This window comes from Typopeltis vanoorti, chromosome 2, assembly GCF_054136105.1.
Source record: "Typopeltis vanoorti isolate ZY-2024b chromosome 2, IOZ_Tvanoo_1.0, whole genome shotgun sequence".
Lineage (NCBI taxonomy): Eukaryota > Metazoa > Arthropoda > Arachnida > Uropygi > Thelyphonidae > Typopeltis > Typopeltis vanoorti.
Window position 1 is genome coordinate 146,092,557 of NC_143550.1, and position 16,500 is coordinate 146,109,056.

Sequence of the window (16,500 nt, forward strand, 5' to 3'; positions counted from 1 at the left end):
CTTTATAGTTTACTATATTTGGCAAGAAACTCTCTGGTTCCAATCTTTGAGTTTCTTATTCGGTTTTAAAACTATGTGGGATCTAATATCCCCTTAATTTAAGTGAAAGTACATTATTGCAATATTATCTAATACATAAATGGAAGATTTTGTTCTTATAGAATGAATTATTTTTACCATGCAAATCAATTTTTCTATTAATATTTTAATATTTTCATTTTTTTTTTATATAGAAAAAATTTAAGAAATCTACACTGATGTCATCCATAACATTATTTATTCCATGCTTCTGAAAGACAGAATCACTTCCTCTGTAGTTCTTTACATGATATTTAAAAGATGCTGAATACTACAAAATAATAAATTTATGGTCCCATTAAAGTAAACATACATACAACTTCTTGTTATATTTTCAACCAGTTTAACAAGTGAACCGGGACAATAAAACAATTTTCAAAAAATGAGAAATTAAAAAAAAATCTGCAAAAGCGCAGTAAATATCTGATATACTTTGGTATATTTATAAAATATCTTTTAGCACTGGGACATACTTGTAACAAAAAATGAATGCTTGTTGAGCAAAGTCATTCAAAATCTAATTAAGTTATAGGAACAAAAAAAGCACAAACAGCCTCAAACTGACTTCAACATAAGTCATACAAAGGCATATCAAACTGGATCTAGTTTTTGAGCACTAATTTAATACAACAATTTGCTTCGAATAACAGTCTTTATACTTTAACGCAAGATTTCTATTACTATGTAATGGCAAATTTTGATCATTTATTACCTTTAAAATGTACTTAAATCCCAAAAGTGCACAATTACAAAAATGCATTCATGTTACACTTAACTTGATCATTCTGAAAAATACATAACTTTACAATTCAATAATGAAGCAATGCGATCAATAAAGCAAAAGCATGGAATCTTTATCCAGTCTACAAAATAAAGCTTTTCAACAGTAACAATATTATTTCAGGATATTTAGCTTTATATTACTTTTTTCTTTTGGCATTCATGAAATATTCTATATATTTTCCCACTTCCACACTGTGTAACTTAAATTATACAGTGAAGATAAAATTCAGGTCATAATAATATAGTTGTTTTTACTTAAATAAGTAATTAAAAAAAAATTAACAAATAAACTGGACTGATGCCCATCACCACAGGGAAATTTTTTTTTTTTTTACAAGTAAACCACATATCAAATATATAATTATATCTCTGTGTAGTATTTCATATAATTTGTTTACCAAATGTACTATTTTCTATATGGTCTTTAGAATTAGGTACATTTGTTCAAAATGTAATAAAATGGGACACGAGAAAATCCAACTAAATAAAGAGGGTACAAGGATTAAAATATAAACAACTTTTAATCTTTATGAGTAAAATAAACATATAGAGGAGAATAAGCCTTTGGAGAGAAAGAGAGAGGTTGTGTAAAGAACTCCATAACAATTGAGAATAACCTATTTTCGAGGCTGGTGGATAACTGATGGCTTGTTTGATGTATGCCGAAAGTCATGTGATGGCATAGGTTTGTTATGGAAAGCTTGAACTGCTTCAGTTGGGAAATCTGCATCACCCTATTGGAGGGAGTAAAAAAAAAAAAAAAAAAACAATTCAAGTTAATAGCTGAAATATTTGTTTTTAAGAGGATTAAGTGCAGTAAATCATGGACAGAATATAACAGTTAGAAAAAGGTCTGAATATCTAGCAACAGTAAATGAAACATGTGCCAAATTTACTAAAACAGTCTTATTTTACTTCAGGCAAAAAAAGTCAATATTTTGATGTATTCCATAACTGATCATTAGGAAAGATTTTATCTTGACTTTATTACAAGTTTGTTATTCGTCATCATTCAGGAAATAGTCATGAAATACTAATTATGGTGGACAGAATATCAATAGCAAAATGTCACTGATATTCTGTATTTAAAAAGTTTCAAAAGACAGCCTAAGAGAATGTATCTTTCTGGCATCACCATACTTAAGGATTGAACTCTGACCAGGCGCAATGAGCTCCTGAGCCAAATTCCTGTCTTAAATGCAATACCATTACAACTCACAGTATATCTCAAACTCTTCTGACCACTTTCAAAATGTTTTAAAACATTTTAAAGCATTTTTTCTTTTGCTTACTTTATATGAAATAATGGATATTTTATTTATTTTGCAATACAAAAATAATTAGTTTACTAAATTTATTTTGTGCTTAAGCTAACAGATATAACAGAAAAATTTATAGAATAGGGACATGCAGTTAGGATGAAGGCCTAATGGCTTCCACAGAGGGAATGCCCCTAGACCCAAATCCAAGCATCATCGACATTTCCCTGTGGTGTTTCACCAGGTCATGAAAATCATCTATCACCATGAGAACTAGTTGGCATTTCCTCCAACTAGAGAAGGTTGGATTTTAAAGAAGCTTTGAAGAGCCCAATTTGTGGAAACAGGACATACCACAGGAAAGTAGAGTTGACTTAGCTGGGAGAAGCTATATATTGCATATCACCAGCCCATCAAAGAATACCGACTTTTGAACAACATTCAGTTCCTTTCTAATAGCTCCATTTTTAATGTTTCTGCCACTGAAACCATTGGTTTACACACTGATTTTCTAAGAACTCTCATATCTGTAGTCTCCAATCTTCAAATATTTTGTGGCAAACTCAACTCTTAGTTCCATACTTTAATGCTTTCTTGTATATTGCTAATTTCATGGTTTGGCTAATTGCTCATATGTTCATTCAACTGACTCAACAATAGTAGACTCAGTTATTCTATACTTGTCTCAATAGTAAATATGTGTTATGTATTCCACAGGTTATACTTAGAACACAGCTGATGTTTTCTGTCTATTTTTATTTTGTATTTTTAATCCTGAGTTTGAAATTCCATGTATCAACATAATAATTTAATTTGTAGAAGATATGCAGGGAGTAAAGAAATAGGTAGAAAAGAATACAATAGAAAAAAATAATAATAAAAAAAAAAAAGAAAGCATACCAAAAGAAATTAAGGACAACAAACATATATCATGCAAAAATTAAAGGTAGGAATATTCAGGATATCTGCAGTGATTACACCAACTAATTATTGAATGAGGAAAAGTAGCACAAATATCCTCATCCCTATTTCCTGGAATGAATACTCTGAAAGGGTGCACTGAGCACCCTCATAGTATTCTACAGGGCAATACAATGCTTAACCCAATTAGGATTAACTGATATTACAATACCTAACCTAATTATTGTAGTAGTCCCCTATAAGAAATTTTTTCTCAAACTAGATTATTATTTTTCGACTATAAAATCTAATTAGCTCTTACTTGACACATCTGTTTTGCAAATCTTTCATATCCCATTTTGTTTATATGGTCATATCACTGTAGATAAGCTCAAGTTATACATTCTTTGATAATGTCACTTCCTTTCTATTATCTTCATATTCAATATGCCATGCCAATAATTCCAGCTTTTAATTTTCCTCAGATTAATTAACTCACTAATAATCTCAAAACTTTGATCAGCTTTGAGGTGATCTGAATTTTTTTTTTTTTTAGCAGTTTTGAAAGCACTTGTGGAGTCTGTCCTTTTGGCAATACATCTTCAGCAAAACTTTAAAAGAGGTGTTTTGAATGTATTGTAGTACACATATTTTTCCAATGAAAACTTCAACTGCATAGTATTATTTTTCTCTTTGCACACCAAAGATACTATTTCTGGAACAGATTATGAACAAGAAATGGATTCATTATGCCAAATAACAATTGGAAAAACAAATGGCCGAACTGTTGGTGAAAGATCGGGTCTTGCCTTAAAACACATGGTGAAAAAAACCTCTAACATTTTTCTATCTTCCAAAAGGAGTGGGCAGAGAACCATAATACCTCTTTTTGAAATTGGGAGGAGGGTCATCGCCACCCTGAGCAGTGAATGAAAATTGAGCCCATGGCTATCAATTTTAGAAGTATTGCAGATAGGTGCCCCATCTCATGATCCTAAAACATTAGATGAACTAAAACCTAGATCTTTAACTAGGTCAGGTGCCCTCTCTGAGCACACCAACCAGAAGAGGCTTTGGTTGTAATATGGGATCTCTGAGGATTAATGTCTCCTGCATTTTGTGAAGTTTAATACATCCATATTTATTCAGATTAGGCTGGTGTTTGAGGTCAGCTGCAGATTCTCAAGTCTTTCACTTCTAAACTCCCATTCAAGTGGGCTGAAAACCATCATGTTTCATTGCAGTAAGTTTAGACTGTGAGATTTTTTTTAGAATCTGCAGTTGCCTTCAAAAACCAGCCTAATTTGAATAAATACAGATGCATTAAACTTCCAAAAATAAGAAAACATTAATCCTCAGATCCTATATTACAACTGAGGCATCTCATGAGCACAACCTATCTAGTTAGGACTAGTTTTTTGTCTACCTAGTTTCATTTAATTTGGTGATGCTCAAATTTGTGTTTGTTTACAATTTTATACTGTACTCTATACTTCCCGAAGATGTCTCTGTGAATGTGATGAAATACTGGAAGAATTAAGCATATTTTCATCCCCCCCCCATTAAGCCTCCGACATGAGTACAAGAAACAAAGTTACAAAGAGCACCTTCTACAAAAATCCTCATTAATTAAATTGAAAATTTTTTTGGAATGTCAGTCTTAATTTCGACCCCCCCCAAAAAAATAATTAACTATTTCTCGTTAAAATTCAAAATTTACATTTCAACAATATATAATGCTTAGGCCTTTTCTTCTATTAAGATTCAATTCTTCAATAACAGTGGCATGAGAAACATATTAATGAAATAGTTTTTCTTTCTTGATATATTTTGAGTGTATATATATATATCCTAATGTGCATCTGGAGATGACAAATATTTAAGCATCGGCAAAACTATACTGGTTCATTGTCTTTCATATTAATGCATGAAACTTTTGTGTACCAATAGAAAAACTACGAGTATACATATTAAGAAATAATTGAACATGCTGCTTACACCTTCTTGTTCTTCTTTAAGGAAATAGGCTAAATCAAATGATAAGTCTGGTTGGCCATATGGACAAGTCTACCTTCTCTCTTCCCCAACCTGTGTTTTACAATATCACTGCGTAACATGGATTTTTGTGAATGTCTTTCACTGCCTAATGTGTGAGAGTTCCACGTTTGATCTCTAAATTAAGTTTGCAATTATTTGTTACATCCTCGTGGGATAAGTTAAAACATGCCACATTTGAAGTTACTATATATAACCAACTATACTTCTACCTATTCGATGCACAGAGGTTGGGAGGAAGTAGATTTTTTTGTAAGAACAACTGTTACAAAAGCAGTTTTTATACTGTATAAATCATCTATGAGTAACAGAACAAGTCATTTAATCATTAGAAATTTCAACAAGCAAAAAAAGATTAAGTAGTACTTACTCTTGCAGGAACTCCTGATATGACTAATTGCTGCTTGGGTGGACTGGAATATAAACATTTCAATAAATACTACTTGCAGTAGTACCAATATCATAAACAATATCAATAACACCAATATCATACAATACTAAGCCCAACCACGTGGGTGACACTAAAGTCCTATCTAGGTGGAGCGCCCTCTAAGGACGGTTGTGGCCTGGAATATAAAGTAGGATCTCTGGTGATGAGTGTTTCCCAAATTTTCGGAATCAAGTACTACTTGCAGTTTGTTTATGCAATTTTATTTGGAGCAGTCAAACAATTTATAAAATTGAGTATGTGAACACTAGTGATTCATGCAACACAGACACAGGATATTAATCACTTCCCATCAGAGGTTTTATCTCTTCAATAATTATGCTGACAAATTATCAAATCACAAAATAGCAATATAACATGACTATCACTATTTCTTGGAATGTACTCTCAAAGGGTACTACAAGTGCAATGTATTACCCTTCACTTCAAAATATCCTTCAGTACATTTTTAAATGCAAATTCCAATGTTAAATCCATCCTCTGTATACAACCAATGCTAACAGCACACATAATTATAGGGTTTAAAAATGAATTTGCCTGCTAATCCATGATGAGTGAGAAGTAAAAACAGAAGATAAGGTTTGGTTTAATAGTTTCATTTACTTAATGCCATACTATGCTTACTTATTGCATCTATTGGGAAATGCTTCATAACAACAGAGAATTCTTTCTATATTGACTACTGATCGCTTTATTCAAGACAGAAGTATCATTCGTGTATAGAGGCTTAAGTGCTGTGAAGACATAATGTTGAAGGTTTAATTGGTTTTTTAGAACACTCAAAAAGGATTTAAAAGAATTTAATACTTCCTATATTTCATCCTAGTCACTAGGACATCTACGGGGATTACAAAAATAACTAATGTAACATAACACCAATATCATACAATACTAAGCCCAACCACGTGGGTGACACTAAAGTCCTATCTAGGTGGAGCGCCCTCTAAGGACGGTTGTGGCCTGGAATATAAAGTAGGATCTCTGGTGATGAGTGTTTCCCAAATTTTTGGAAGCTTAATGCAACCGTATTTATTAAGATTTGGTTGATTTCTAAGAGCTGCTGCTGCTTCTAAGAATAATCTTAATTCTTAGAAGCAGTGGCAGCTCTTAGATGTCCTAGTGACCAGGACGAAATATAGGAAGTATTAAATTCTTTTTAATCCTTTTTGAGTGTTGTAAAAAATCCATCAAACCTCCAACATTACAGAAGTATCATATTGTACAATATTGACGGTGGAGTGATTTCACAGTGCAGTAAAGTCTTAGCTCTTTGTGACAATATTTTTAGGATAGCACACTCATTAAACCAGATGACAGTATGGTTAATAATTTTTTTTTAAAAATGTAAATCCCATGAAAGACCGAAAACTAGACAGTTTAATACCACAGGCAAGGACCAGATAGAATTAGACCACAGTTTAATTTTTTTTTTTTTTTTTTTTTTTGAGCCTCTAGGACCCACAACTTGTCAATGTAACCTTAATGATAAGGTGATTAGTTTTATACCCATTGAAATTTTATTTCTGTAAATTGAGCATTTGTAGAGATGAAAACCTAGTTTCTAGTAGAAAAAACCCTTCCTTCATATGATATTAGCTAATTCACCTTTAGTTGAAAAGTCCTTTCTATAAAGGGAGAATAATGGTACTATATGAAGGCACAAATGTATCTAGAAAGGTCAGATAGCTATTTAATTTCTTTTCTATAATGAAATGTATTTCTGGATGCTGGCTGTTTAAACATGCTAAAAATGTATGCGTCTGAATAAGGAACTGACATCAAGACTCAGGGTAGGATTTGCATGCTCAGCGTTTTAACTAAGTATTCTATATACAAGGAGTCCTAAGTCATGAATGGGTTTAAAAAATGGGTTTTATTTTTTTATTTTTTAAGGTATTCTAAAGAACATTGGGAAATGAATCATTAAAAAGTTCACAATCCTAACAATGAACCAAAATCGTGCAATTTTATTTTGAAATCAGCATTTGATTATTCTAATGCAAAGAGTGAATAATTTTGTGAAGATCGGCATTAATTAATTATAATGTTCTCCATATCTGATGGCTTCCAACTTCTTCCTATTGGGTTACGGAAGGAAAAGGGTATGTGAACAAACCCCAGGCAATCCAACAGCCGAGGGAGAACATTTATGCAGAAATTAGGGCACTGCAGCCAGAAATATTAACATCTGTCATGGAACATGCAATAGAAAAGGCTTCTTTTTGTGAAGTCAAAAATGGAAGGCACTTATGTGATATGGTTTTTCAAAATTAATAAAAAAAAAAAAAAAACCCAGGTTCTGCACTTCATTATCAAAAAAAAAAAAAAAGAATAAAAATTAATAAAAAAAAGTCATTAAATGCTTAAATCCCTTCATGACTTAAGGAGGGTCATCTTGTATAAATTAGCCAAATGGAATGAGAGAAAGACCTACAGTGGTTCCATACAGTTGCATATTTTCCCTTTTATGTAAAATAACCAACATAAACATAAATTTGAATAATTCAATATGCTGAGAAAAGGCAATAAATAAGATCAAGAATATTTTTAATGGTACCACTAAGATTATATAGAGCTGTGTTTCCCCAAACATTCATTATCCACATACTCCTTACAGATAACGCTTGTTATATGTGGGGTGTTATATTCCAAAACAAGCAAGATTCCAATCTTTCAAGATTAATTTAATCAAAATACATCTTTTTCATACACATTAAGGAATAATAGTAGTAAATAAATTTGTGTAATAGTTATATGACTGCATGTTTCACAAATTTATTTGTGAAACATGCAGATTTGTGAAACAAGATTAATTTGTGAAACAAGATTAATATATTGTAACCACATCCTTAGATGGCATGCTGAAGTCCTCATCAATTTGCTGATATATACCCTCAAGGGTTGTTCAGGTTACTATAAAGCATTACATGTTTAAGTTTAGATTATTATTAATCTCCTATCAACATTTTTACTCCAAATCAATCTTGTTAACACTCCAATTCTTGTAGATAATACTCCACTATTGTCATATCTAATTTCATGCTTCTAAGTCACTTCTGACTGAATCAATCCACCTAGACCTTGGTCTTCCTCTGGGTCTCTTTCCTGCCATCTTGGCATCAAACACTTGTTTTACTAATCTTTTCTCACCCATTCTATTTAAGTGGCCATACCACATTAGATTAGCTCTGCTGACACATTGTTGAATGCTAGTAATGTCATGTTTTTTTCGAATATCTTCATTTTTAATACGATTCAATTGCCTGATTCTTCTCAGAACCCTAATCTGTAGTCTAGTCTTTGATCAAGTGTTTTATTCAACCCAACTCTCAGATCCATAACTTAAAACTGGTTTGAACTCTGTCTTGTATACTGCTAGTTTCATGTTTTGGCTAATTTCTCTCTTATTCCATATAAATTTATTCAGCTGGCTACCCACCATACCAACTTTACTTATTCTGTTGTCTATTTCCAGATTTAACCTGCCACTTTAAAAATTGTGCCCGAATAGCTGAAATATTTTACTCATTCTATAGTATCTCCATTCAGAATACAGCTGAAGTTTTCAAAGCTCCTGCCTATTTTCATAGTTTTGATCTTTTTATTGCTGATTTTCATGCCAAATTTATTATAGATGTTTTTCAATTTAGTGAATCCTGGAGACTTGCATTTTAAGAGTACAACATTATCTGCATAAAGCAAAGAGCTAAGTTTATCTCCAATTCTAATGTGAGGCATGATGCTACTTTCTTTCATAATGTGATCCATATAGATGATGAATAAGAGTAGAGATAATGTGTATCCTTGTCTTATACCTGATTTTAAATTAAACCATCTTCCTGTATTTCCTTCAATTCTACTGCTGACTGACAACTTAAATATAGACTATGTATCTGCTCTGTATAATGTTCAATTCAACCCCATATAATTGTAGTGTTTTGAAAAGCTTTTTCTCTGGGAACTTCGTATGCCTGTTCCAGATATACAAAACTTAAGTACAAATCCTTATCATATTCTCATGATTTCTGAAGTTTTTGTCTTAAAGTGAAAATCTGATCCTGACAACCTCTATTTGGCCTGAACCTGGCTTGTTCTTCTCCAAGTTTCTCTTCCTCAACCTCTTTTCAAGAATGCTTGCATAATCTTACCTGGAACACTTAGTAGAGAAATTCCTCTGTAATTTTCACATTCGACTTTATTTCCTTTTTTTTTTTATATATATAAATGAGTACTATGAGAGTTCTAGTACTGGGAATTCGACTTTCTGACCAGGCCCTCAGAATTATGTGGTATAACCACTGCAAAACTTTTATACCTCCATATTTGAGCATTTCTGGTTGAAATATCATCTACTTCAGCTACCTTTCCACATTTCAAATTTTTGACAGCTTTTTTTCTATGCCCTAAAATATAAAGAAAAATCTAAGAGAGTTACTTTTACACATAGCTCAGCTCTCTTACATTTTTCTCTATATTCTTTTAGGACACCTGTCAACTTATTTGCTAGGAACTTTCAGTGTTCTTATTTTTCTATCCTAGCAGACAACTTTACCATATACCTCCCTAGCTGAATCAACCAATGTCTTCTTCAGAGTTTGTCACTGAGATTCCAAGGTTTGGTTCTTGTTGTTTTCAATTTGTTTAATTTTTTCTTCAATAATGTTTGTATAGTCAAGTCTACAATTTATCTGTAAAAGCTGTTTAAGTTTAATTCTTTTCAAAACTTTCTTACATACTGGTCTTTTCAATGTGATATCCATTTTTATCCTGTTTTGATGTAGTCAATGAGGCTTTTCTTATTTCTTGTGTTTTCTCTCCATGTGAAATTGTGCACATCTTTATCTTGAAACATGGTGTTAGTAATAATTAGTCCATGTCCTGAGCAGAAGTCCAGTAAATACTTACCATTATTTATATACCCTTTTCTCCAAATTTTTCCAGAATGTGAATGTTCCTGTATGCCTGGATCTTCAACAAGGACCACTTTTCCCATTTTCTTTATTCTTCCAAGGAAGAAGTGTCACTTCATCCTTGGAAGAACCTTGTGGGACCACAGGCAGAAATAAGTCTCATTGTCCATATCCCCATTTTGAAGTTTTTGCCCACATAACTCTACTTGGAACTGCCTTCCAATCAAGAAGTTTATTTTCATATTTGGTGTTGAATGCTATTGCTCCTTCCTTTCCTAGATCATTATTGTCTGAAAATAACATCCTGTCCTTATTATTTAGTAAGATCTCACCTGTTTTTGTCGTAATGCCAATTATGTCCACAGGGTACTTTTCCAATTCTTCTGCAAGTTAGATTTCCTTTCCATTAATACTTATATTGATGGTGCTTATATTCAGTTCTTCTGATGTTGGGTTTATTCTTCTTCTAGATGTTGAGTTGGAGTTTGTTCTAGTAGCTGACTTTTCACTGTTTGTCCTGACGAAAATAGTTGGGCCTTGCTGACAAAGGCGTCATCTAGTTAAACATGAAAATCTCATCATGTTGCACCACCATCATACACATTTGTGGTTAAGCTAACAGAGTCCAATTTGGTCAGCTAAGTCCATTGCATGCCCATCCTCATTAGTTCAGTACCCAGTAGATACCTACTAACAGGGCACACCACGTGAAGGTGAGGATTGGACTAGGTCAGAGAAGCACCAGTTGGTTCTCTGCATTCCTGAAAGGTAACATGGAGTTGTCCTCCAATTACTTGGCTTTGACTCTTAAGCAACTCCAACGAAGTTGAAGTCTGCTTTTTCCAAAATCTTTTGACAGGAAAGATTCTTGAAAAGTTGCAGTTTTGACTGATCGTAGATATCATTGTAACCTTTAAAGACATTTTCCATCTGTCTTTTGACAACTGAGCACTCTTACGAATTGTATAACTGCAGAATCATTCAGTTCCATGGCCCTTTGAATGTCAATGATAAGTTCACCTCTATCAAACAGATTCAGAACTTCCACTTCACCTCTAAAGAATGAAATTTTTTCCGAGTTTAAGGTTGTTGTTGTGGCCCTAAGCTATAACTTAAGAAATCTGTTAGCCTTTTCTTCACTTGCTCTAAATTTATTCACATTCTTCTTTTCACTTAGTTTTTCCTCTTACCAGATATCTCTTGCTCGAAAAGCAAAGCCGTTCATAATGCAATTTAATAGAACAAATACAGCACAAAGAGAAATAATTAAATAGCAGATTTAATTGTTTCAATATTTCATCTGTCACAGAAAAAATGTTATAATGGAATACAATGTTAAAATTGTAATAACACACACAAGAAGTAATAAGTGGAAGAAATGAAATTAGACTATATTAAAACTAGTCTTATGAGGGGAATCGTATGGGTGCTGCTGGCTAGCCTTATATGTAGGATGAGGGAACTAAGAAGTAAAGTTTCCCAAGTCTTGGGAAGTTTAATGCAACCAAATTTATTAAGATTAAAAAAAGAAAAAAAGCCTAAACTACTGCAGATTCTAAAAAGTGTCAATGTGATGGAGCATGACTGTTTTCTTCCATCTGATTCTGTGCATGGTATTTAAGGCATGGTCTGCTAGACCTGACTGACCATAGTTAGCAGATTGCCCAGTCTGACCATAATGATATGCTGCAAGAACAAGAAGCCTTGTAAACACCTGGAACAGAGACGGGAGGAAATGGATCCCTAGGAGAGCAGAGAAAGGAAGCCAGCTTCAAATGAGGTTTGAAAGCAGCACAGATTACTTTTTTTTTTAAAGTTCTACCTATTTTTATTGAATTGCCCCAAATATAGGGAAGAGTAATGACATTACTGCAGTCTTTATGTTGAAAGGGATGTGAGGGGGTAGAAGGGACAGATAATTTGCAGATCTTTTTTGGCATTGTAACCATTGGACAGAAAGATTTGCCGAATAAAGGAGAGTTCTGCTGTAAGGAAAGTTTGGATGGAACAGGGGTTGGAGACTCTATTGGGTTTATGTATGTATCTATCTGTGTGGGTGGGTATTCTGTAAATTGCAAAAGAAAGGGTGCCACTGGGTAGACATGATTAGAGTACAGTGACACCCCGAGTTACATAACACGCGACTTACGTAAATTCGCCGTTACATAATAAATCTACTAGCACATATGAACATGTTTGCGGCATTGTGCAGGTGCGTCTTTGACAGCTTTATTGCAGTACAGTAGTAGATGCCGTGCGAGGCATCTACTACTATACACAAGGGCATCTACGAGGACAAGAAGCATGTGACCACACAATCGACTCTAGACATGTTTCTGAGATGCCTTTCACAACAAAGTCAAGATAACAACTCAGACGACTCAGACTACCCTCAGCCATCAACATCGAAAGGGGTAAAACTTCCCACAGAACAGCCAACTTAGCAGTCACAAGACTTTTTTTTTTTATTTGAAAAGTGAATATTTAAGTTTGTTTTTATATTATTTTATAATATGTATTTTTCATACTTTCATATTTACAGTATGTATATTATTCAAATACAATTGATACATTTTTTTATAATTGAATTTTTTTTAACCACCCCCAAAATGAAAAATATCTGATTAATGGCAAAAAAAAATTAATATAAGAGAACGGTATGAGTAGCCATTGAACATTTTATTGTATATATGTAATTTACAAATTTGAACGTAAAGGTTTATTGTTGTTATTTTCTCTATCAATAGTGAACTGGATTCTGGGATGCTGACTATTGAGGTGGAGGAGGAAAGAGTAATGTGGCTGAGCCATGTTGCCAAACAGAGAACACATTATCAAAATATCTTAACTAAATAGAAGGTTCGAGACTGGCAATATCAAGAGCATGCTTTTCAAAATGCTTCATATAGCAATTGGCCACAGCCCATGAAAGTACCTTTTATCTCTTATCGTGAAAGTTTATTTTTCACTTGGTCAGACTATAATAAATTTAGTTTAATCCTTTATCAAAGTGTACACACTTGGATAAAGGATTAAACTAAATTTATTAAAATATGACAAAGTGAAAAATAAACTTTCAACATCTTTCTCTAAATCCAGAGTAATTTAATAAAAAGGTGGCACACCGTTTGGCAGCTCCTATAGGAGGAGATGACCTTGCTAATGCTTCTGCCTTGGTATCTCCACTTGGGCCTGGCTCCCACTGAAGAGATCTCAATAAAGGTCGAAACTAGTATGGGTAGTGGCCCTTCCCTTAATGCATAACATTATACATATCTGCAAGGAGATGTGTTTTGCATTATGGGAGATACTGAGATAGGAGTGTTGCTGGTAGCTTAGCTTGCTCCACCTTTGCAAGGAGTTGCCCAGTGTTGTACCACTTTATCCCAGTCCTGAAGATACTTTCAGGCACAAACTTTGTTTGCAAACACTTGGATAAAGGATTAAACTAAATTTATTATATTTATCTGTTATCTGTTTATATAAAAACCCTTCTAAGTATAGATAATAAAATTAAAGAAATCAATAATGTCAAGAGGGAAAACATTTCTTAGTTAATTTAGAGATTGCCTTTAGAGATGCCAGAAAGGAGAATATCTGTGAATAAAGAGGTGATATCAAGTCATCATCATTATCAAATTCCTGATATATACACCCTCAAGGGATGTACAGGATATGATAGTACTACATGAAAAATTACATCATTACTAACTTCTGATCTATAATTTTCCTCCAAATCAGTCTGTTACCTGTCAAGATTCCAACATTATCAGCTCTTATATTTCTATCTCCTAAAGCACTTTTTACTGTATGAATCCACCTATATCTTGGTCTTCTTTCTGCCAACCTGGCAGAGATCACTTGTTTTGCTAATTTTTCCTCTCCCATTCTGTTTAAGTGACCATACCATCTGAGATTAGCTCTGCTAACGCATTCCTGGATGCCGACAATGTCAAGTTCTTTCCTAATATCCTCATTTTTAATATGATATTGGCATTGATTGATGCCATCTGTTCATGCCCCTAATCTTTCTCAGAACTGCAGTCTCTAGTCTTTGGTCAAGTATTTTTCTTCTGACCCAGCTCTCAGATGCATAAGTTAAAATTGGCTTGAATACAGTCCTGTATACAGCTAATTTCCCTCTTATTCCATATAAATTTATTCAGTTGACATCCTACCATACCAGCTCTGTTGATTCTGTTGTCTATTTCCATATTTAATTTACTATCTTCACTAAAAATTATGCCAAAGTAGCTGAAATGTTTTACTTGTTCTATAGGTTCTCCATTCATAATGCAGTTGATATTTTTCATGCTTCTGCCTATTTTCATTGTCTTGTTATTGCTGACCATCATACCATATCTATTACAACAGTTATTCAATTTAGTCAGAGAATCTTGCAGACTTGTAGCAGATTTATTTAGAAGTATAACATCATCCGCATAAAGCAAAGAGCTGAGATTAACATCTCCAATTTTGATATCAGGTTTAATACCGCTTTCCTTGACACCATATAACTGTAGCGTTTCGAATAGCTTCTCTCTTGGCACATGCCTTTTCTGGATCTACAATACTTAAATACAGGTCTTTGTTATATTCCTATGATTTCTCAACTATCTGTAGTAAAGTGAAAATCTGATCCTGACAGCCTCTATTTAGCCTGAATCCAGCTTGTTCTTCACCAAGCTTCTCTTCCACAATCCTCAACCGTTTCTCAAGTATACTTGCATATATCTTACCAGGAACACTGAGTAGAGAAATACCTCTGTAATTCTCACATTCGGTTTTATTTCCCTTTTTATATACGGGTACTATGAGAGCTCTACTCCAATCATCTGGAATCATCTTTCTTACATTTGTCTCTCTGTATTCTCTAAGCGCACAAGCTGAATTATTTGCCAGGAACTTTTGATATGCTTTCTTCTTTTCTTTCACTGCCTCTAACTTCCTGTGTCCACCACGGAGTACAGACAACCTCACCACATGCTTCTCTGGCTGAATCAATCAGTGTTTTCTTCAGGGCTTGCCACTGAATCTCCAAGATTTGGATCCTGTTCTCAAACTATTTAATTTTTTCTTGAATAATATTTGTGTATTTTAGTCCAGTTCATATCTGAGAGCTGCTCAACTCTTATTCACTTTAAACTTTCTTACAAGTTCTTCTTTTCAATATGAAATTCAATTTTATTCTGCTCAAGGCTAAATGGTGATCACTTCCAATTTTGAATTCTCTGTATACTCTGGTGTCCTGCACCAAGGAGAAAATATCACTATCAACAATAACATAGGCAATGAGACTTTCCTTATTCCTTGCCTCTTCTCTCCATGTGAATTTGTGCACATTTTTATGTTTGAACATTGTGTTAGTAATAACCAGGTCCATGTCCTGAGCAGAAATCCAACACGTACTTGCCATTATTATTAGGGTTGCTCTTTTCTCCAAATTTTCCCAATATATTTTTGTATGTCTGACAATCATTTCCTACTCTGCTATTTAGTTCTCCAACAAGGACCAACTTTTCGTTTCAGGTGCTTTTCTCTAAAACCTCAAAAAATTCCTCCACTTCTACCTTAGCAGAACCCTCTGTGGGACCATAGGCACAAATAAGTCTCATTGTCCAGTTCCCCATTCTCATATTTGCCCACATCACTCTACTTGAGAATGCCTGTCATTCAAGAAATTTAGCTTTGTATATAGTGTTGAATACCATAGTTACTCCTTTTTTTAACTTGATTGTCATTGCCTGAATATAACATTTTGTATTTATTGCTCAGCAAGATCTCACCAGTTTTTTTGGTGAGATTCAATTCCTAAGCTAGCACCATTTCTTTGCCATTCAGGCTTCTTATGTTGATAGTACCGATCTTGAACTCTGTGATGTTGAGTTAGGGTGGATTTTAGGATTTGTTCCAGTAGCTGACTTTTTTGCTGTTTGTCCTTGGTTCCATGGCAAAAACAAAGGAGGCCTTGTTTAACTGGGTGATGCCCCAGCCAGCATGAAATTCTGTCATGTTGTACCATCATTTTTTATTTTGATGATATCAAACTATATATTATTTTAAAACT

The 16,500-nt window shown here is 33.5% G+C and overlaps 1 protein-coding gene across 1 annotated transcript in view; it reads right to left on the reverse strand.

Moving 5' to 3' along the window:
* Positions 1–260: 260 nt before the first annotated feature.
* LOC150109503 (death-associated protein 1-like) overlaps positions 261–16,500 on the reverse strand; it is a 28,664-nt gene continuing 12,424 nt past the window's right edge. The window contains exons 3-4 of the mRNA XM_090408674.1: positions 5,446–5,488; positions 261–1,595 (exon numbers count right to left, since the gene is read on the reverse strand). Of these exons, the coding sequence (XP_090264800.1) occupies positions 1,479–1,595; positions 5,446–5,488 (160 nt within the window). The 3' untranslated portion in view covers positions 261–1,478. The remainder of the gene's footprint in view (positions 1,596–5,445; positions 5,489–16,500) is intronic.